General features: G+C 39.2%; 1 protein-coding gene across 3 annotated transcripts in view; it reads left to right on the plus strand.

Annotated features, from left to right (window-relative positions):
- Positions 1–348: 348 nt before the first annotated feature.
- fstl4 (follistatin-like 4) overlaps positions 349–22609 on the plus strand; it is a 232548-nt gene continuing 210287 nt past the window's right edge. Inside the window, exons 1-2 of one of the 3 annotated variants that reach the window (XM_036008851.1) lie at positions 349–645; positions 16362–16521. In XM_036008851.1, coding sequence (XP_035864744.1) covers positions 16372–16521 — 150 coding nt within the window. In that variant the 5' untranslated portion in view covers positions 349–645; positions 16362–16371. The remainder of the gene's footprint in view (positions 646–16361; positions 16522–22609) is intronic. The other 2 variants (XM_031308195.2, XM_036008850.1) reach the window with 2 other exon arrangements.

Genomic DNA, 22609 nt, shown 5'->3' on the forward strand with positions numbered 1-22609 from the left:
TTTGTATATTTTTGTCTTATTACACTATGCACTCACAGACAACAATCCCTGTAACTTTAAAACTCAACTCAAGCATAACTTTAAACCAAACCTAAATCGTTTCCAAATCCAAATTTTAGATCCTACATGCAAAGAGGTTACCAACCCTGACATTAAGAAATAAAGAAAAACATCTGCAAATAAGCTTCAGATTTTTTTTGTTCTTGACTATTCTGTGGTAATCACCAATGTCTAAACACATACTTACACATGCACGCATGCACACACAAGTGTCGCTTTCCAGTGCGACGAATCTGCAGATGCAGCCGCACCGCATGTGGCGTGCAGCAGCTGACGTCAGGAGAAGAGCGGAGTGAGAGGAGTTGAAATAGGGCAGAGCAGGAGCGGAGCGCTGAGAGGAAACCTGCCGGAGGAGCTGAAGGATGGCAAGTCGCTGCTGAGAGTTGGGACGCGCTACCCGTCGCTACAAACGCAGCTGCTGCTAATACACCAGCCCATAATTCATCTAACCCTTTAAACCCTGCCGGGCGGGAGGAGAGGACTGGAACTAAAAGAGCGCAGTTTGTTCACGTCGCAGCGAGGAAATCTGTGGCACATTTGCTCAAATTTCCTTCCTTTCTGCCTTCTTGCCTCGGGATACCACAGGTAAGGTGGAAGCTTTATTTACTAATGCGGGATAAGGGCTCTAAGGTTGCTTAAGAGCGTATTTATTGTGTTTTACAAGTTTGGTTGTTTTGGGTGCATGACGCTGCTGTATCCGTCACTATTTTTATTGGGAGTGTGAGTGAATGGAAACTGTAAATATGATGGCAGTGGCGTGCTTTAATTTTAAATTAGTTTGTGAGTAGCTGAGGAGAAATGCATCAATAATAGAGAGCGCTCCAGAATTTACAGGCACAAAGATATGTGTGAGGTGCAGCCGTATAGCGCAGGGCGATGTCAATGACAAGCTGTGACAGTGTTTAACTACACTGCCTGCTATGTAGCTTATTGTCTGGCGCAACACAGGGTGTGATTAATCATTCAATATGACCAGATGCCAGCTTTTGGTAACCTCGTAAAACCGTGCAGTGGCTCTACCTGCTCGAAAACAACAGGCTAGTGTTTGATAAATGGCTTCAGTAGGACTCCTCTGTCTGGATGCGCCAGGTTTGCTCAAGCAGCAGAGAGACTGAAATGAAAACATAGTGAGACACGGACATCCCTCGCTGGGCTCTCTGGCATGGATCACCGGTCCCAACAACCCCCACCTAACCACCCCTCCTCACCAAGTCCTCTTGCTGTCAGCCAATTTCTTCGGCAGGACGCTGGGAAGACTTCATCTTTTAACGATCAGTGTCTTATAAAGCACATACACCCCTCATCTACTCACCAACATGCAAAAACTCTCAAGAATGAGGGGAGGGGAAATTCCTAAACAAGACGAGATTTTCTTGTCTGATTGTGTTAAATGAGCTGCTTCAGCGCTCTCTCATGGGAAAAGCCTATCAGTGTCACCAGAGAGCCAGCACAGCGGCAGCAAAAGCCTCCGTGACGGCCAGCGGAGTGGGAAATGAGGATTGGTCGGCGCGCACGCCGCCGTGATATAGTATATTGCGCCGGAGCTCTCCGTGGTGCTGAAAACGCTCCAGCCTCTTGGTCCCTTATGCTCCTCTCATTGCCTTCCCCTCGCGCCCCAGCCTTTCTTACTGGGTTTGTTGGATTTCCTTTTTACTTGGAACCAGATATGGAGTCAACATCCAGCAACAGAATTACGGCCATTCATCACTGTGCTATCTGTGAAAAACCGGTTGTAAATTCTAGCCCTCCATCTTTATGGGAGCCAACAGCTCCTCCAACTCTCAACTCAGGCACGTAGTCTAACTCACAAACACACAGACGCACATACATACAGCAGGCACATGTAAGCACATGCAGAGCTTTGGATCAATACATTGCCATGGCACCTGAGTGAGAATATTAATGGCAGCGGTTCTCAGCTGGATCTGTTTGCACTGGGTCTGAACTGGTAATTTACAGGAACATAGAACCTTTAGGCATTAGCCTATCATTGCAGGGGAAAAAGCAAGCATAGACACCTAATGTCACATGATTTTGGGCTGAGAAAGGGACATTTTGTGTTCATGGATTCATTTGCCTTGGATTCAAAAGTTGGCTTTATTGTGTTTTTCATAGCTGAGAACAGGGTTGAAGCCACCACATATCACAAAGGCAAAGAGCATTATATCAGCACAATACCAATATATATTTATATATGAACAAGATCACAGATCAAGTGAGTTTTTAAGTTTTTTTTAAAATGACTCCTGCAGGGTTTTTTTTGGAGCCACATCATGTCCTGAACCCTGTCAGAGCAGTTCTGCAGCCCACCCTGGGTTCACAGTCAGCGGGTTGAGAAATGATGATGTAGCCCAGAATAGTGACTCAGTCAGGGTTATTACAGTTTGCAATCTGGTGTGTAACTTATTAGCTGTCTCAGAGAGAGCCATTACAATGCAGTGTCCAGCAGATTATGGCTGCTTGTAGTGCTTCAGAGACAGCCTAATAGTGGGATGACTCACACACTTGACATTGATGATCACATTGGTGTATGCACACAAACACACAAAACAAGAAAGCATTCACTGTAACATTATGTACCTCCCCTCGCTAAGCACCTAAAACCCTGCAAAAGCCAGAACCCGCTTGAAGCAGTGTATGTGTATAAATGCATGTGTGCAGTATGTCATGCATGTTAGTTGGATAAAGCTAAAATTTCAAGGATGGCAATAAAGGTCTAATCTTCTGCTGTGTATCCAGGCTGAGGAAGAGGTTTCACACACTTCCACAGGTCTTGCATGATAGGCTATTCTTAGTGCAGCAGTCTGTTTAACTATGTCTTTAGGCTGGATTTAGACATATGAGCATAAGCATGTAATTGACTTTTTGAGTGACGCTGGCGAAATATAAGCTGTAGTCAGCCTTCCCTCTCTAATAAACTGTTTAACAGTGTCAATACTTCTTTTGTTTTGTGGCTATTTTCATAAAGGATAACTGGATTGAGTAGTTTTTTGTAAGAGTTGCAGTGTTGATGCTTGATTGTGGACAAATACAGCTTGTACATTAAGTAACCAAACATAGAGCGCTACAAAAAATAATGTATGCACATACAAAGTGACCATACCTCCCAGCTTAGTCTGAAATCAATTTTATAATATGATGAATGTTATACTTATATTGATCCTAGGATGGAAATTCTCTTTGTCCAGCTTCTGAAAGGTCAGAGGTCAGACTCAGTGACAGAACAGCAGATAGGAGTTCAGGATCTTGCTCCAGGACATTTCAGCTGAGAGGCTGAAATCAGGTCGTTTTGCAGTCTCTCTACACACTTGACTTCCCAGCTGCTCACATTCCCAAATGCTAAAACAGAGGAAAGCTTGAGCGCTGGTGATAGATGCAGAAAAAGATTCATGGTCTTCTTCAATACAAAACTTTAAGTTTAAGCAACACAAAGATATGTAGCTATCAGAGATATCCCACATGCTACTGCATTCTTGCTGCACTGCTGCCATAGTGTTGGTCCAAATGAGAAGGACTATTTTGAAGTTGTAATTTCAAGGATTTTTGTTTGCAAAACAAAGGTCCAGCAGGTAGATGAAAGGTTAAAGTGGTGTTCTACAGTATTTTGATTAAGCTCGATTAAGTAGGATTAAGTAGGTGATACTGACAATCTTTAATGCAAGAAAGGATAGAACCAGGTTTATTTAAAACATTCAGAACAAATGAATTATTATTACTGTGGTAGATATTTGGAGTTTCAGGTGGAGTGTACACATGCAAATAGCCAAATGTGTGCAACAATAGTTCTTTTTCTCCCCTTCTATACACAAAGTAGACATGACCTAGTCCTTTTTTTTATAAATTAAAGGTAGGTGCTTCAGGCTCTGAACAATTTATTGTCCCTGTATGACAAGTCCATATAAGTTTTAAGTAGAATAAATTACATGTCTCACATCAAATATAATGCCCCACTGGTGAACACTTGAAATGCTTGGCATAACATCGCCTGAACCCCATGCAGAGCTTGTCTAATCAGGAGCAGGATTTATTTCCACACAACAAAGCTATCCCCCTTGAGTAAACAAAACCCACTTCTTCCTTCTTTTTTTATTCTTTACGCCTGGTGACTTTGATTTGTTTGGCTTTGCAAATTTTTCGAAGAAGTATAATGAGCCGTACTCCAAAACAAAGGTAAAAATGCATTACGGATGGTGAGTCACACTCTTATGAGCTGGCTCTTTCGCCGTACACTCGCATCCCGATGGGGCTGACAAGATTAGTTTTAAATTGAACTGATGAAACTCTTTCTCATGGGTTTAGCGGGGGCACACTGGCACTCACACACACTCACACCCAGAGAAATTTAACATGATTAGCATGAGGCCTATGACAATGAGAAGCACTTAATATGAATGACACTGAAACTGAGGGGGACCACTAACTTGCACCATTAGATTCTGTATCCTTTTTATTCCAGAGATATATTACTGTGGCCGCCAGGCTCACCTGATGAGTCCGCTATACTCCCTGTAGAGAGCAAGGCCACAAAATGTGGGCAACATGGTTCACTTGAAATTCTGATCACTAATGTCGAACTTCTAGAAATGACCTTTACCGCCGCATCCCATATGAACACAGTGGCTGAGCTCAGAGCATCAGCAGCGCAGCTCTGAGCAAAGAGTGCTTGATGCCTCCTCTGCCTGAATGGAAGAAACTGACGAAAGAGTCAGCTGAGAGGGAGAATGCGTAGAAGGGTTACGGAAAGGTCATCTGGCATATCTGTTTTCTGCAGTGAATTTAGTCAGCCATCTGCCTGTCCCTTTCATGCAGTCAATCCTCATTCCACATCTTAAAACTTTTTTTGTTATTTGAGTTGTTTTGTCATATCACATTTGGAAAGGTGGTGTGATTCAAGAATGTCTTGAAATGTTACTTCACTCATATCAGTACATAACCTACTGTCTAATTCCTCCTGTTCTCTGAAAACATTCAACATGTCAGATGGAGAAATTCTAAGATTGAGAAGTCATTAGTGATCAGCTTCCTTTGTATTTGCTTGTGCCGATTGGCAATTGGATCGTATATCGACGATTGTTTTTTCTTACGTTGATACTAAGGCAATTTTAACTAACTTACTATCAGAACTGAGATGTTATAAAACATGTTTTGGGTGGAGCAGCATGTCCACCCGCTGAGCCTCGTTAATTAGCACAAGTGATGAGTGAATTTTAAATATTTTAAATCTCTTTTCAGTTCTCCATATGCGCTCCATAAGAGTAGTTAACATTGGATTGTGATATTAAAGATAGGCGGATAGTGTTAAACGGAACATGATGATGTGATATTGTTGCACTAAGCACGGACACATGGCCATTAAAAAGGGAGTTTGAATAAAGGACACATTGCTATTAAATATATTTTTTTATGTTTAAATATTTTAAAATGTTCACACGAGTAACCACGATTGGACGATATGAAAATTGAAACGCTTGCTACTTTGTAATGAAAATATTTTGTTGCTGATGCAAAAAGAAAAAAAATAGATAACCATGTGGCTGGGTTGGTTCAGTGGGTGGAGCGGGCGCACATGTGCTGAGAGGTTTGTGCCTCGACGCAGAGGTCCAGGGTTCGAGTCGGACCTGTGATGATTTCCTGCATGTCATCCCCCTCTCTCTCCCCTTTCTCACCTAGCTGTCCTATCAAATAAAGGCGGAAAAGCCCAAAAAAATTATCTTTTAAAAACAAAAATAGATAACCATGTATGGGTGGCAGTCGATAAAGGAATAATTATAAATTATATTGAAATTCTTTCATTTGATGTTCTGATCAGCTCTGATGAAGACTGTAAAAAGTGTTGGAAAGCTATGAAAAAGGTTGGTGCTAAGTGGACCTTTGAATTGAGATTATCTTGTCACACATGCTCCCAAGGTCAAGATTGAACTTGAACCATGCTCAAGTCTTTAACTTTATATTTAATGGAATATCTAACAAAGGTCCACGCGACTCAAACATTACACACAGAACAGAGAGACGCCCCTGTTTTTATCACAGCAAACTGAGCGCAGTAAACAAGTTTTCAGAAGTTCTGACTAATGATGTAACATGTAAAAGTTATTAAAGCAGGCTTTAAAAGTTTTGTTTGGTTTTACCCCTTGCAAACAGCTTTGCTGTTATTTTGAACAAAACAAAAAAATCTGATTTCTGAATTAATGTGAAGCTTGTGGTTGAGCTGCAGTAAGACACACATGACAAACACCAGGGCTGAGTGTGAGAGCCTGTCAACGAAGCAAACACGCCACAAAACATTTTAATACCTAGCCACAAATTCTAAATGTATTAACTTTGAATCTGTAGAGATCATTTGTGGGTTTTTGGAGGATAATTTGCATTTACTTGTGTACAGTTGGAGTTATCTTGTAGCCAGTATCCAGTGAGCATTTAGTGCAACGTCGACAAAGGAAACAATGAATTTGATGATGGTGTATGGATGTATCTTGATATTTTAGAACATGTTATCAGAGAGGGATTCTTTGCATCTTCACATGCATTGATTTCTGGCTTCTACAGCCACGAATGAGGCTTCAAAGAACAGCACGCAGCTATTGATGGCTTCTGGTGGTTCTTCAGTCAGTGATGATTATACATACAAACCACATTTTTCTCCACAAAGTGCCTCTGAAGAGCCATTTATTTTCTTCATTACCAATGCAGACCTCTTTCAAGTTGTTTGCTAACACTTTTTGCTCTATAATTAGCAAACAGTCCTGTTAGCCAGGCAGATCACCCTGTTCTAGCTCTGCTGATCCTTCTGATATTGCTCTTGCAGCCATGTTATACAGCCTACGGGGGAATTTTTGGATTTAACAAGTCACTTGCTGTTTGTCTTTCAGCCCCACCTGACAAGCAGGATGTGGGATTTAACACCCAAGGGCTGCCGATCTGGTCACGGAAACTTGTCAGAGAAAAAGCCAAAAGTCAATATCAGTGTTGAGTAAGGCAGGTAAAGAGGCAGAGGAAGAAAATAGAGTATGACACAGAAAGGAGGGGCCTCTTATTCTCTCTCTCCAGTCTCGAGATGGCTTCTTATTACTTCCTTACAGCCTGAAGCTACGTCTCTTCTACAAAGACAGAAAGTGGTAAAGGGAAAGTGTCAGACAGCAATTAATCCTGAGGTAATACAGAATATCCCAAGCTGATAAAGATATCTGGTGTTAAAGCACCACAACCTGCATTGTGTTCTTTCCAAGGTCCCTGTGCCTTGCCTGGGAGGGAGATGTATTTTTTTTCTCTCTTAAAAGTATATTTTACCACAATCTGAAAAGGCAGTTATTTCTCTGCAAAAACAATACATCATTTTTTCTATTACTGCTGCCATATGTTTTTTGTCACATTTTAATTGCTTTAATGGCGTCCTTGTTGTGGCTCACAATTATTTGCTCTGCTGTTTACTAGTCTTTGTGCGTGTGTGTGTGTATGGAGTTTTATTGTGCCTTTTTTTTCTTCTTCTTTTCTCACGTTTTTCAAAGTTTTTCACGTTTTTTGTCATTTTCTTTTCACCCATTTCCCTGCATACTGTTAAATTCAATTAAAGAACCATGCCAGTGTTTTGCACTTTTTTATTAGCCCGATTACTACAAATCAGAAATGCTTTACCTCACAGCTAACCATTTTACAAACCACAGTGCTTTTTAAATGTATGATTAACTGCCATTCCAGGCAGCCATTGGTTTCCATTCATTTCAGTACGATATGAAAGTAAGAAAACAGCAGACTCTTGAAATTGTCTTAAATAATAGTGATATTCAATACTTTTTTTAATTGTTATTATGGAAACCTGTGGGCCAAGTGAACAGGACGATTGCTGAAATAAACCAGACAAATAAAGGTTAAATATGTCTGGATATTCCCTTTCTAGTTCAAACTGCTAACAGTCATCATTAATTAGATTTTTTTCTTTCCTAATTAGTTCCAAATGTCTGAGTAAAATCCTATTAATGTGAGCTGTCTGGCTCCTTGGCTGATAAGGCCTGTCAGCTTTTAACTAGTGAGGTGTCAACCCTGTCTCCTTTCCAAGGGGCATTGCTTATGAGTCTTTTACATTAGAGTGAATGACAGTTCATAACCTTATCTTTCCGGGCGACTGTGCTGTATCAATCCTCTTTGGGAAACACCGCTTCAGAACATCCTTTAGAAATCAGAGATTTATCACGTATCTTGTCATAAAGATAAATAATTGAAGGGGGAAAAAACCTGAAAGGATGTGTATCATGTTCACCTGGAGTGTCTGGAAGATAACAAGGGTTAGAGTGTGTGATCCAGATGCATGGCTGACAGACAGATTGACACCCCTGGTCTCTTCAGTATCTTCCCCAACCACACAGGAACAAGAGTGAAATATAGACGAATTGCTGCTGCATCTAAGCGTCGTGACAAGATTTTGGGCAAAGGCGATCCCCTTGGTGGCTCTATTTCATGCTACATAGAAATCTTTCTGAGGAAGGGGCTGTTTGAAACCTGAGTGCATGCAGATAGGCCCGCAGCCGCAGGATGATAGCAGAGACTTTACTGAAGAGGAGCATCAGTTAGAGGCAGCACTCAGAGTAACAGCATGTAGAGAGGTTTGTTCCAAAATGGGCCATGCACCATTTGGGGGAAAAAGTGACACCTACTTTTCCAAAATGATTGACAGCAGAAAATCTTAACCTTCTACTTTTAAAGGGTGGCAGGTTAACCAGGCTGACAAAACGCATAACTTTTTCAAAAACAGCGCTTTTCTCATTAATTGAGGAATATTTTCTAAAAGTACATAGATGTAAGTAGCTCAATACAATGCTTCATATGCAAAAGATTTTACTTTAGAGCGGTGAGCGTGTGGTGTTCAGTGTTCACAGATGTTATTTTCTCCCGCCCTCCTTTGTAATCTTTTTAAATACTCAGCAACTTGCAGGGAGGAAGCATGCTGAGTGGGGACTGATTGTCATACTGGAACTGCATGTGTCATTTGTAACTGTGACAGCAAACCTACCTGGAGTGCAGAGACGGAACAGAAAGCAGGAAGGAGAACTCAGCTTGATCACTTGGAATTTGTCTCAGAGCTCAGTTAGAGGCCTTCCCTTGCTGCCATTACGCTGTAGGGTTGCATGCAGTGATCATTTACTTGTCAGTTTTTATTTATAGATTCAGTCTCTTGACAAAAAAACGTTGCCCCCCATTGAAAGGACGACATCATTTGTCAGTTCCTTCCAAAACAGTTTCAAATCATTGTTAAAAAATATAAATAATTTAATGATGTGACAATGCTATGGTTAAAGTTTGGATAGGTTTAGGCACAAACAAAAAATTGAATAAGTGCTTTGTTAGGGTTACTACTCAAAATGACTTAGTGTTAAGATTAGGGGAGTTTCATTGTCATGAATACAATAATAAACACTTGGTTAAGTTTAGGGAACTCTCATGGTCATACTTTAAAAGAACAACATTGAGTATGAAACAGGAAATCTTAGGGGCAAAACAAGAACATTTTGTTTTCTCTTTGTTAACTTTATAAATGTTTCCAAAATCTTTCCAAACTTTCCAAAGTCCCAATTAGATTGATGTGCTTTGGTGCACATCTTTCATCATTTTCTGGTAGTACCAAATGATAAATTACACTAATTACTTCTAGACTAACAGAATACTATAAAGATTGGTATATAGCGTAAGATTAGTATATATACTAATCTTATATATATATATATATATATATATATATACGTATTTTACATTTATATGTAAATATACACTTTATAGTAATAGTGGACGTGAGGATTTAGGAGATGACAAATGCTGTCTGGAACTAGTGACTGCATTGTAAGCATTGACTGTAAATATTAATGGACAGAGCATGTGTGACGTCACCCATTGGTTTGTGGAGATCTGCTATGAGTCGTCGAGTTTGCCGTTACGGGCGCAGCCATTTTGGTTGCGGATGTGACTATTTTAGACGTGAGGGAGGAGCCATAGATTGTTGGGCGGTATCTGACTGTGACGTTAGCTGAGAGTTGGAAACACTGCTTACACTCTACGTTACGTTACACACTTTCACTGGCAATCTGGCTGCAACTGCTGCTGAAAGCTAGCCTACATAATTTGAGGTAACATTTAACTTCGCTAGGTTTTAAATATATCTTTGTCCAATAGTTAAGTTACATATAGGACAGGCCGCAAATTGTCAATCACATCATAGCCACGCCCTAAAACACCCCCTGCTTTATCGTCAATTTTAAAATCAACGAGACCATAATTAAAAAAATGTACATCATTCTGTGTTGCAGAAGACTTAAAACTAGCGATTGAGACCATGAACTCATTATGAAAATGTTTACTGAGGTAATAAATCAAGTGAGACGTGGATCTCTTTCTCATAGACTTCTACAGAAACCAACCTCCTTTTGCAGCCGCACGTGTCTCCCCCTGCTGGAATTCAGATAGAATGCAGGTTTAAGGCACTTCCGCATTTGCAGCACTTCGCTGAACTGGATGCTTTGTCCATTAATATTAACAGTCTATGGTTGTAAGGCCAAATCCCACCTACAGTACATTCTTGTAATGGCTGGCTGAGGGGAATCTTGGCCATAGATTAGGATCAGTAGATGATTTGATCTACATTCTACACCATAGGCAAATCAAGTCAATTTTATTTATATAGCACTTTTTTCAGACACAAAGGCAATTCAAAGTGATTAACATAAGCATAAACATATAAAACAAAACACTGAAAATTGTAAAAATGTTTGAAAATGCTTGCCACAAAAGAAACAAGAAACATTAGTCGACATCCCTGCTGGGGACCATTATGCTCACGAGGATCCATACATGATATGGCCGACGTATATCACCATTAGCCGCAGCCTGACAGTTTGTGTGTTCTCTTCAGAGCAGAGCCAGATGTTTTGTAGTTTCCCACGCTGAGGAATAAATGGGTTTTGTGTTTAGAAGACTCAGAATTAGTCCTATAATAATCATGCAATTTTCATTTCCTACAAAAAGACAGACTAACTCCCCCCCCGGCTCAAGGTCAAATCTGTTCTAATTTAGTCCATATTGGTGTCTTGATGCCTGCTATACGTGTGTGTAATCATATTTTCTTGAAATTAACCGCTAATTCGAGTTCACCAGCTCGTGTGTTGATACTCAAATTAATAGACATTAAAAGATATTAATATATTATATAATATATTTTTATATTGAGAAAACTGCTGAATGCAGAAATTCTCTAGGTCATATGATAGGTAGGTGGCATGAAGCTGTGGGATTACTTTTGTATGAGTTTGGTTAGAAATTAGTCTTTTAAAATACTATTGAGATAAGCATTTAGTTTTCTTTGGTGTATATTGTTTGGTCAACCGGTGACTTTGAGCTGTTAGGAAACATTTGCATAAATACGGTATCTCTATTTTTAACTTTATATTAAAGACCAGGCTTTTCAGACTTTGCAGTGAGCAATGATCTTTTTGTATGTTTGCATGTGTGTTTCATGTGTCCATCCATGCATTAATTAAGAAATCTTTGTAGCCATTCAAAATGAAGCAGTGGGTGAAAATTAATATTTTACCTCGACCCAGAAAAAAAAGCAGTTCCTGGCTGAATGTAGCTGATGCGTCTCAAAGGTGTGTGAGATTTCCCCTTCCTCTGAATGCCTCATCTTAAAATGTGAAGGCTAGCAGATGGTGCTTTACTGTACCTGAGCGCTGCGCATTATAGGCATTTAGCTGAATATTTCCTTCAGGGTTATTTAAGAACACTTCAGTTCCTAGACTTTTATCATCCCAAAAAAAAAATAATGGAACTCAAAACCTGGTTTAATAGTTACGTTTTATATTTATTATTCCTTATTGGACACAAGTCTATCTTATGTAATACAATACTCACAGCCAATATGCACATTGAGACATTGAGTTATGTGTTGCTGTAATTATTCTTCAGGTCCATACGAACCGTAAAGTGATCCCTCCCATATGCATCTCCAGTGCAAGTATTCTTTATTTCTTTTTTCCCCTGACATTTTTCACTTTCTTTTCCTTTTTCAATCCTATTATTACAAGCTTGTGATTCAACTAATAACTGGCTGGTTCGGTTAATAATTTAAAAAGCCTTCAAACCAATTTCTCTGCTACATATATGAAGAAAATGTGAATTAAATTTACAGAAAGTAAGCGAATGAAAGGGGAGACAGGCTGGCTGCAGGCAGCTCTACAGGGCTCCTCTGGCCCATAACAATACTTTTGTGTCCCGAAAATTGAAAGTTCTGAAGAATGAAACATGAAAAATGAGAGATAGGGAGAGAAGGTAACTGGGATTTCAATAGATTGTATTTAACTTGTAACACATTGAGTCTGCTTAAAATGCAAGTCCCTCACTGAACAAGTCTGATCTGAGCAATGTTGCCAAATGGTGCACAGGTTTTAAAGAGTCTGTCTCTTTAAGCTTTTTAATATGCTGGTCAAATAATGGCTTCCTCATAGATTTTCTCCCTTCTGATGAATTTCAAAATGGACCATTGTGTGTGTGTGTGTGTGTGTGTGTGTGTGTGTGTGTGTGTGTGTGTATGTGTATGTGTATGTGTATGTGTGTGTGTGTGTGTGTGTGTGTGTGTGTGTGTGTGTGTTCATGTGTACTCATGTATGGATGTCTGTAGTAGCTGTGTGTGTGCCAATGCCAGGGGGCCAGGCAGCACATTAAGACAGTGACTGGCAGATCTCATTTGGTGTTTAATTTCACAAGGGTTAGCTCTCATCTGTGAGGGCCCATTAGCCTCGGGCTAGCTAGCTGAATAATGTTGGTGGTTCCTTAGCGAGAGATGTTTACACTGACAGGACCTGACTTTGCGTATGGTTTGCAGTGGTGGAAAGTGCATTTACTCAAATACTATTATTGGGTAGCCTACATTTCTGGGATACTTGAGTACAGTATTTCATTTTTTTTTGCTACATTATACACATGTCAGAGACAAATATTGTACTTTTTACACCACTACATGTATTTGACACCTCTTGTTACTATGCATATAATGATTTTAGAAACCTAAAATGAGCATCTAGGCACAGAAGTTTATTCTTGACCAACTGGAATCAGTATGTGTGACAAAATATCCTCAACTCATTGGTCCACTTACTAGCTTTCTTTCTGCGTGGGGTGTCTGTAATCTGTATAATCCGTATATCTCCCGCTATGTAAATACATAGATAGATAGATAGATAGATAGATAGATAAATAGATACTTTATTCACCCCGAAGGAAATTTTAGAAATAGGCAACTATTTTCTGACGTGTTCGCAGTATCAATTTTATGATATGATAATATGTCAGTGTTGTACAGCTTTTGCTGCTGCACACTAGTGGCCAAAGAAATCAATTAATACAGCTTTAAGTTAAAGTACGTTAAAAAGTATGTGAATACAGGATTTAAATGTATTAAGTGTTTTTACATTATGGTATTGCTTGCTGTACTTAAGAGAAGATCTGAATACTTCTGCTGATTCGTATGAAAATGGTTTCATTTTACTGTTACTGCAATGCAGAAATTATTAAAAAAAAGTTTAAAAAGTCAATAAACAAGTCAAAACAAGAACAAGATTATTTTGTCAACAAAATTACTTTATTACATGATGGTTAAATGATGGTAAAATGGTGCAAATAAATGTAAAGTGAATTTTGATAAAATGTTTTAAAATATATAAAATGTATCTTTTTGCAAAAATAGATATGTAAAGCAGATCAGCAGAGCAGCACATTCTCAGCTAGCAGGACCAGGGCATTTACAGGTCAAGGTGAATCACCCTTTTAATATTCAATATTCTAGTGAAGAGCTTCTGCAGACATTTAAAGCCATAAACGCCGGCACTGTTTAAGATGCGTCACATGTTGTTGTGCCCTTGTTTAGTTCAGTCGCAAACTTTATGGCCACCTAATGGAAATTTGTTTCCAGACTGGTTCTGCAGTAAAACACACAATAAAGTCGCATAATAAAATATAAGATCACAATAAAAACATTAAACACATTACCTGAAAGTACAATAATACACACACATAACAAAGTGCCGTGTCACACAGTGTAACCATAAAGGCCTGCATCAGCTGATAAGACCACACAAGAAGTCAGTGCTTTGATGGAGTCCAATAAATAGTTCTTATCAGTGCAAAATGCCAAGTTCTTCTGCAGGGCGTTAGACACTACAGGGGGTGGACACAATAACAGAAACACCAGTGCAATGACCCTGCAATAAATGCTACTTTTGTAAAGCAGATAGTATTCATTTTGTGTTGCCACTGTATCAGAAAGTTGAGCTAATTCAAGACTTTGCTGCTTAATGTGTCTGTAGTTTGTGTTCTTGGTGTATTGGATCACAATTAAATGTGAAGTTGTCCTACTATTATAGTATTTCCCCCTATGTACATGAGTTAGTGATATTATTCCAATTGAAATGATGTTTCATTGACTCCTGAGATTAGGTCCTTCAAAGCAGTACCAGCAGTACCATTTCAACATTTATTATTAAATTCCTGCTTGCCATTTCTAATATGATTTACCAAAGGAACTAGTCATTATCTGAAAAAAAACTTGTTTAGGTGCAGCTACTTCAGGTGCTTTTTCCTCTCTAGCATTGCAAACAACAGCACAGTATTAGTATAAAGTATTAGTCGGAATGCTTTGGGTATTTTTTCCAGAAGGTTTGTGTCAGTGTGTATGTGTCACAGCAGTGAAATTGATTTTCTGAGTTAATACACACTCCACCATTTGCGACTTCAGAGGGTTGTCTCTTTGTTGACATCAAAAGATTTTCTGTGTCCTTTGTAATACAGATAAGTATCCCCATCAGTGTGGCCTTTGATGTTCATGTGGCTGTATAATGCTGTGTGTGCATGATCAGTGTACAATTTTTGTTCCATTGTGTGTAAAATGTGTGCATTCATGAACATCATTTCAGGTTTTAGTTTTGCCCTTAACACAGAGTTATTGAAAGCCTATTTTCCTTCTTTAGGCCAACAACACATCTTCTCGTCATGTCATGCCTGGAAATAGCGACAAAAATAAGGCTTTCTGAAATTTGCTCTCTTCTGTCTCATTTATCCTGCAGACATTTTTGCAACCAATTCTGTACACTACAATGGTTACAATCACATACACTCCTGTACACATAATTAGATTAGCTGAAAGTGATTTCAGCTAATCTGTCTTTATCTTCTCTGTAGACAATACAATGATGCTATTTTTGCTTGCTTTAGAATTAATGAACTGTTAGACCCACAATTAAATCGCAAGTTAAAAAAAGACATTGAAATGCATTTGAATACAAATAGATTTACGGGAGATTGAAAATCACAAATTAGGCCTGCAGATTTACAATTAAAGTTACATAGTAACGAACAACATAACTTTCACATTTTTTATTTAATAACATATAACAGAACATATAGATTAGATCTAAGTTTTATAGTTCATAGGTATGTCTGTTATAGACCAGTAAATTGTTCCATTCCCCTGATGAATATGAAGAGGATTATTATGCTGTGTAACTTGTTTTATTTTTGGAAACTGCAGTGGGGACAACAAAGTGAGTCTTAAAGCAGCCATATTATGCTCATTTTCAGGTTCATAATTGTATTTTAAGGTTGTACCAGAATAGGTTTACATGGTTTAATTTTCAAAAAACACCATATTTTTGTTGTACTGCAGTGCTCTCTCTCACTGCTGCAGATCCTCTTTTCAGCTGGTCTCTGTTTTAGCTACAGAGTGAGACCTCTTTTCTTCTTCTTCTTCTGTACTATCTTTGATTACACTTGCACATGCCCAGTAGCTCAGATGTAGATCATGTCAGCTAGCTAGCTCCATAGACAGTAAAAGAAAGGCTGTTTCTACAACTTCGGTCAGTTACAAGGCAGGATTAGCTAGGAGACTTCTAAATGAGGGCCCACATTTAAGTAGTTCTTTTGTAGATTATGGTGAACTTGTGTGTGTTGTAGCAGTGCTTTGCTATTGAGAACGAGGTAGCATGCTAGCGTTAGCATGCTAGCGTTAGCATTAGCATGCTAACGCTACGAGCTAATGGTTGCAGTTAGCCTGCTCGTGCCAATTTTGAACAGCTCACCCAGAGACTGAAGGCAGGATACATTCAGAAACCGTATCTCACTCTGAACAGCATGGATGGATTTTTTTCAAAGTTTGTATGTGTGTGGAAACACCAGAGACACAACATAACACCCCAAATCCCAGAAAAAGTGATTTTTTCATAATATGGGCACTTTAAGGCTTTGAGTGCATTGTGTTTTACTCTTCCACCCAGGTAGACACTCATGGGCAACCTGGGTGTTTGGGCCGTGGCTGTGGCCGCTCTGCTGGGAACCTCAGGGTGCTGGCTGACTGAAGGGCACAAGAGCAGCAGACGAGGCAGCGTTGATACAGCCACAATGTCACATACCTCCTCCCAGGAACCACACTCCATGGTAAATATCCTGTACAACTCTCTCCCACACACACACACACACACACACACACACACACACACACACACACACACATACACATACGCATACACACGCACGTACATGCATGCACCCACGCATGCACACACGCACGCACGCACGCATGCACGCACGCACACACACACACACACACACACACACACACACACACACACACACACTGTACTGGGGGCATGGGAGAAGTCCGATGCATTTTAACTTATTATACCCATTTTAAATTGTTACATTTCAGTCCCAAGACCATGAAGAACAGATGCATGTCCACGGGATCATTGTAAAACACTCTGAATGTAAAACACTGACATTTTATTGTAATTTCCCATTTTTCATATACACTAGCCTGTAGCCTAAATGCATAGGCTACTGTCATGATATGGACAATCAGGCTGAAATCCACAGGATCTGTCCCTCGAAACACTTGGATTTTAGGTTGAAAGCTCAAATGTGATTTAAGTGAATTATCTACCAAATGTTCAAAAGATGGTGCCAAATCACTCTAAAAATGATAAACATACTTTCATAACCCAAAACAATGTCCAGAAACGTTTTCGTGAGGATTTAAAATTACTCTCCAAATTCGCTATAATAATATTTGTCATTGAATATCACCCTGGAATGGGAGGATCTGCAATTAGCAATTATGTTTTAAAACTGCAGATGACTGATGACAATAAAATACACTTTGCTGTCAGGTACAGCTGCAGTGTTCTGGGTGGCAGTTAAAAAACGCCGCAAGATGCAGATTCGTTGCTTTGCTCCTGGATGCAATATATAGCTATAGCTAGCTATAGCTACCTAGTTCCGTGATACTAACTAGGCCATTGGTCGAATGTTTGTCAATCCGTTCAGGGACAAACATTACTAAGACTAGCTAAAAACTACTATTGTATTTTGGTTAGCGTTAGGACCAGTGACTGTAAAGGTTAGGACACAGCTGTGTTATGATTTAATGATTATGATTTCGGTAGAGTGCATGCTTCCACTAAAATGCGCTCCTCCTGGACGTTTTTCGACCTACAAATGCCATAAAAACTAGCTAGCGTACAGAAAGAGAGGATAGAGGGTAAGTTGTTCATTATTTAGCTAACGTTTCTGCTGGTAAAATGCAAATGTTTGACGTTAGCTAATTTCTCATAGCGTTAACCTAAACTAGCTAGCTAGCTATAATGCCTTACGTTATGTGTACATGACTACAGTCGACTTGAAAGTATGTGACACCACCTGGTCTACTCCGCAGCGCTGTGGAGTAATTAGCTAGCTAAACGTTATCCATCTAGCTATAAATGTTACCCTAACTCAGTTTTCTGAGGTCCAGCAGGCTAGCTAGCTAACTAACTAACTAACTAACTAACGTTAGCTAAAGAGCTAGCCAACTTAGCTCTCAACTTTGGACAAAAACTTTCTTTTTGGATGGGACATTACCTTAATTAAAGTAGCCTACAATGGTGAAGGAATGCACACAGAAGGGTGTATGTTGTGGCATCTAACATTCTACACCTAACTCTGCTCTGTTTAATTTTTTTAATGTACTTTTGTTAATGTAAAACTAACAACACCAAGCAAGTAGCTTTACATCTTCTAACGTCACTTTTTTTTTGTGCATTTCATTTTTAAACTCGGCTTCTGTTTGTTCATATATTTACAGCAGTTTTGAGATAATTGCTTAAACACTCATGGGCAGGTTTCTGAATGAGTGTGTCTGGTGGCATTTATCATAATGACACACAAGAGGGAAAAAAAAGACTTGCCCTGTAAGCAGACAGGTCCTTGCCAGCAAGAATGATGCCTTTAACAAATGTTCTCTGCATAAAAGAAAGATAAAGCCCTAACAGGTTCTCAAAAAGACATACGCACAGACAGACACATGCTACACAACCCTGCGGTTGTCCTAATTCTTTGTGAAATGAAGCATGTAAACCCCCTGGTTTGTTCTAAGTCAGACTCACTTTGGGCTTTGCCAAGTTGGCAGCAGGCTGTGGAATGTAATTTTGCCCTAGTGGTTCTGTCCCCTGAAATCCCTTGACACAAAAAACAAATTCCCAGGCATTGCCCCCCCCCCCCCCCTTCGATTCATCTGGCCAGAATTGGAAGTTAAAAAGCTGTCAATTGGCACCAAAATTTAAAGTCGACCCTGGGGTGAATCATGCAAATCCGTGAATTTACATGATTGTGCAGGATGCATTCTCAAAGCCTTTGGGAATGAATAAATTGTGCCAGATATTCTTCCCCCCCAAAAAACAATACAAAACATGTAAACAGAGGAACAAAAGAATATCTTAGGAGTGTAACAGACTGAAAAAAGAAGAGTGAGAAATGTGGCAAAAAAGTCCAGATGAAAGCCTTTTGATATTAACCTTCAGGATTAAATAGATTCAGGAGCTTCTGTTGGTAAGGGCTGATGCCGAAATCGTCACACAAATTCAGGGAACAGCAAGAGACTTGATTGTTTATGACTAAATTACTAACCCTGTGGTGTTAATCGCGCCATGTCCTGCGTGACGTAGGTATCATGTGGGTTCCCGTGTTTTGACGGTAGTTACAAGTAACTAGTGAGTGAAAGGTTATATGACGCCACTGACAGGTGACTAAAGGAAACGTCCCGTGCCAAAAAATTAAATAACAGATTTCTTTGGGTTTGAAATTTGGTGGAAACATTTGGGATAGTGTAAGAACACAACTCCTAAAATGTATAACATAGGTATGGTCGTTTTTAGACATTGGAATGTAGAAATGTTACATATTGTACCTTTTAAAGCTACATTGTGTAAGAATTTCTACCATCTAGTGGACTGTATGTGTTTGCATGTGTTGTATGTCCTGTTTCTCTTACATCAAGGACCATGTTGGAAAAAAGTGTTTCTTGTTTTTACATGTTATCCCTTGGATAACCCCCCCCCTTGTTGTCTTTCTATATCCATAAATAAAACCAAACCAAAGCAAATTGTATATGACAACCAACTGAATATTACTTTCTAGCCCCTCCCATTCCGAGCGCGTTTTAACTCCTACAGTGGCCGTATTATTCCAAGAAGTACGACTTCGTCCGTGAGTGTTCCTTCCAGTGTAATAATAGTTTTATGTTATTTTGGTACCATTTCATTGCTAACATCAGCTATCAGGTTCCCAAACATATGCAAGCTAATGTTAGTAAAGTATCAGTGCTATCGTTAATCTGTATATTGTAAGAGATTAATAGTGTAAGGCAATGTTTACAGCGTAGGAGAGAAGCAACGGAGGTTTGTGTTTTTAATATATTTCTCTGAGCAGTATGAACAGTGTCAATGAAACCGAAATTAGCTCTTAGTACCTCCATCGTTTACACGCAGCTGTTCTAGCTGTAGCTAGTCTGTGATACGACTGCACATGACGTGAGTTGTCTGCCAGGGAAATCACGACACATATGATTACATGTATGTTACAAAGTAGACAATCCTTTTTAATTATTGACGCGAGGAAAAGTATCCTAGACGTCGTTCTAGCATTATGCACAACCATGCTATAGTTAGCCAAGCAACTATAAAACTTTGAATTTACACGAATAGGCAGAATTACCTTTTGAGAAGAAAGCAGGCAACTTTGGCGTCCCTTTTAAAATCCTTGCTCCTTATGAGCTCTTTCCATCTTGGAAAAGCCACTTCAATATTAACTTTGGTCTTGTTGCTTTGCCTGTCGCGTTGTCGTTTTAATTCTCTTTTTAACTTCCTTGGCGACTCCGTTACATATAGGGCTGAACAATTTTGGAAAATAATCTAATTGCGATTTTTTTTTCCTGGAGGCCAGGCCTGTATGTGATGATGAAATTAGGTGATGCATGAATTTATATGAATGACATCTTTTATTTAACTACTTCAATCACAGTAGTATATTGCGCACTGACCAAGCCTGGTGTAAACATTCATATGAATGTCAGAAACAAATCACACAAACTAAAGTGCAGATTGCAGAAATATAAAAACAAATATGTGGCTTTACCACACTTAGTAGTATTTAGATTATTATTTACTGTAATAAACATGTGGATTGCACTTTTTAAACAGTCTTTGAACTTTACTAGACAGTTTAAGTGTATGTGTGTATATATATATATGTGTGTGTGTGTGTGTGTGTGTGTGTGTGTGTGTGTGTGTGTGTATATATATATATATTACTGATCTCCAGTCAGTAACAAAACAAAAATGCAGAAAATAAAAGGAGAGAAATAGCTGCCTGTACCTCTTTGAAAATATTTAGGTAACTCAAAGTTAAATGTAATAACTGTCTGAACATTAAAGGGGTGGTTCAGAATTTTGGACATAGGACCTCATTTCCAAGATAGCCAGTGTGTTATTTATCAGTGGAGACCGTTTTCAACACTTTTCATCCAATCCTTCAAGTTGCAGAGTTCGCTGGTGCTAGGCTAGAGCAAGTCAACAGTATCTGCTAGCCTGCCATTAAAAGCAGTCTTACACACTCCACAGTACACCCGAGGCAAATAAATTATAACGACAGACTATCGATATAAATGTCTGTTGATAAAATAATGTTAGAAATAAAACTACCCTTGCATCTCAATGATCACATTACATTTTGAGGGACTAGTTTCTCAGCAGCGGCGGAATTTTACTTAGCTCCGGTTAGTAGTACTGCGCCAAAAAGTAAACAGAGAAGCGCACACATTCTACAGTCGGGAAACCTATTTCTATATAGTTCTATTTCTATTTCTAGATAGTCTCCCCCTCCCTGGCACTGAGTGTAAAAGCACGAAAGGCGGAGGAATGTCCCTCTTTGGCTAATGTATTTTAAAGATGGAGACGCAACATGGCTAGCCCAATTCGAGCGACTCGCTCGTATGTATTCTGAATGATTCTGAATGGCAGATTCTATGCTTACGAGAATACTTTGATTAGTTGGTGGAACCAACTCAAAAACATTACACAATGGAGCTTTAAAGCTGAAGAAAATAAATTCAGGCATACAGAGCATGTGTAGTGGTTATCGTTATATGAAGCAATAATACTTTCTACTATAACAGTGTGGTAGGTGATACTTTCTGTGCTCAGCAAAACCCTCTGGTACGTTTCAGTAACTGCTTTCTAATACTTAGGTACCTACTATGTGTTAAACACAGTAAGGAGCATCAGCCATTTAGGCCAAGGGGACCACAAGTGGATAAGTTGGCGAGTAATAAAGGTGGACACAGAAAGTAATGTTTGCTGAGCTTACTTGTAGTTGGTGAAGCAGTACAATATGAGAAGATCTGGTCGTAAAATCCATATTTGAAAAATAAGTGTCGCAACCATAAATAAGAAACAAAATCCTGGGTAGTAGCAGTAGGGTGAAAGGTGGGTGTTCATAAATAGATCTTGGAGTTCATTAAACCTAAAATATAATCTAACTGGTATGCCTTAAAGCAACCACTAAATAGATGCTGTTTCAAGGTAGTAAAGCTAACAGAATGTTGATAGAATTGTTTCCACCTACCCTTGTGTGCTTTGTGTAGGGAGGTGATTAGCACATTGTAAGTGCTGTATCTGGTAGCATATAATACGTGTAAAACTTAGTGAAGCTGTTTATCGTGCCAGTGAGCATCACTGACAACATGAATCACTCCCGCTAATGATGCTGGAAAAAGATGGAATTTGTTAGGTTTTAGTTCTATTATGGGATTCATCAAAGTGACCGTATGCCTGTAAATGTATTACTACATCCATTGCCAATTTTGTCTTGTTCTTTTGGCTCCTTTTTAATTTAGCTCATTAAGTTACTTGTTGGTGCACTGATGAATTACTGTTTGATAAGACAGGTCCCTTCTTTCTAAGCAACAGACATCAGGGAATACGTATCAAATGTAGAAAGCTGAACTCTTGTTAAAACACAGACACTGATAGATTCAGCTTTCCATTCCTGCACCCTCTCTGGCCGCCTCTTCATCCTTATCAGGCAGTATCTTGAAAAAGGTCAAAGTATCAATATGCTCCACATATCAAACAAAAACTGAAGCAAAAATACACATACTTTAACAAAAATATTGAAATTGCAACGCTGTGTTGGCATACAGGAAGCTAATTCG

Source organism: Sander lucioperca, chromosome 13, assembly GCF_008315115.2.
Source record: "Sander lucioperca isolate FBNREF2018 chromosome 13, SLUC_FBN_1.2, whole genome shotgun sequence".
Classification (NCBI taxonomy): Eukaryota; Metazoa; Chordata; class Actinopteri; order Perciformes; family Percidae; genus Sander; species Sander lucioperca.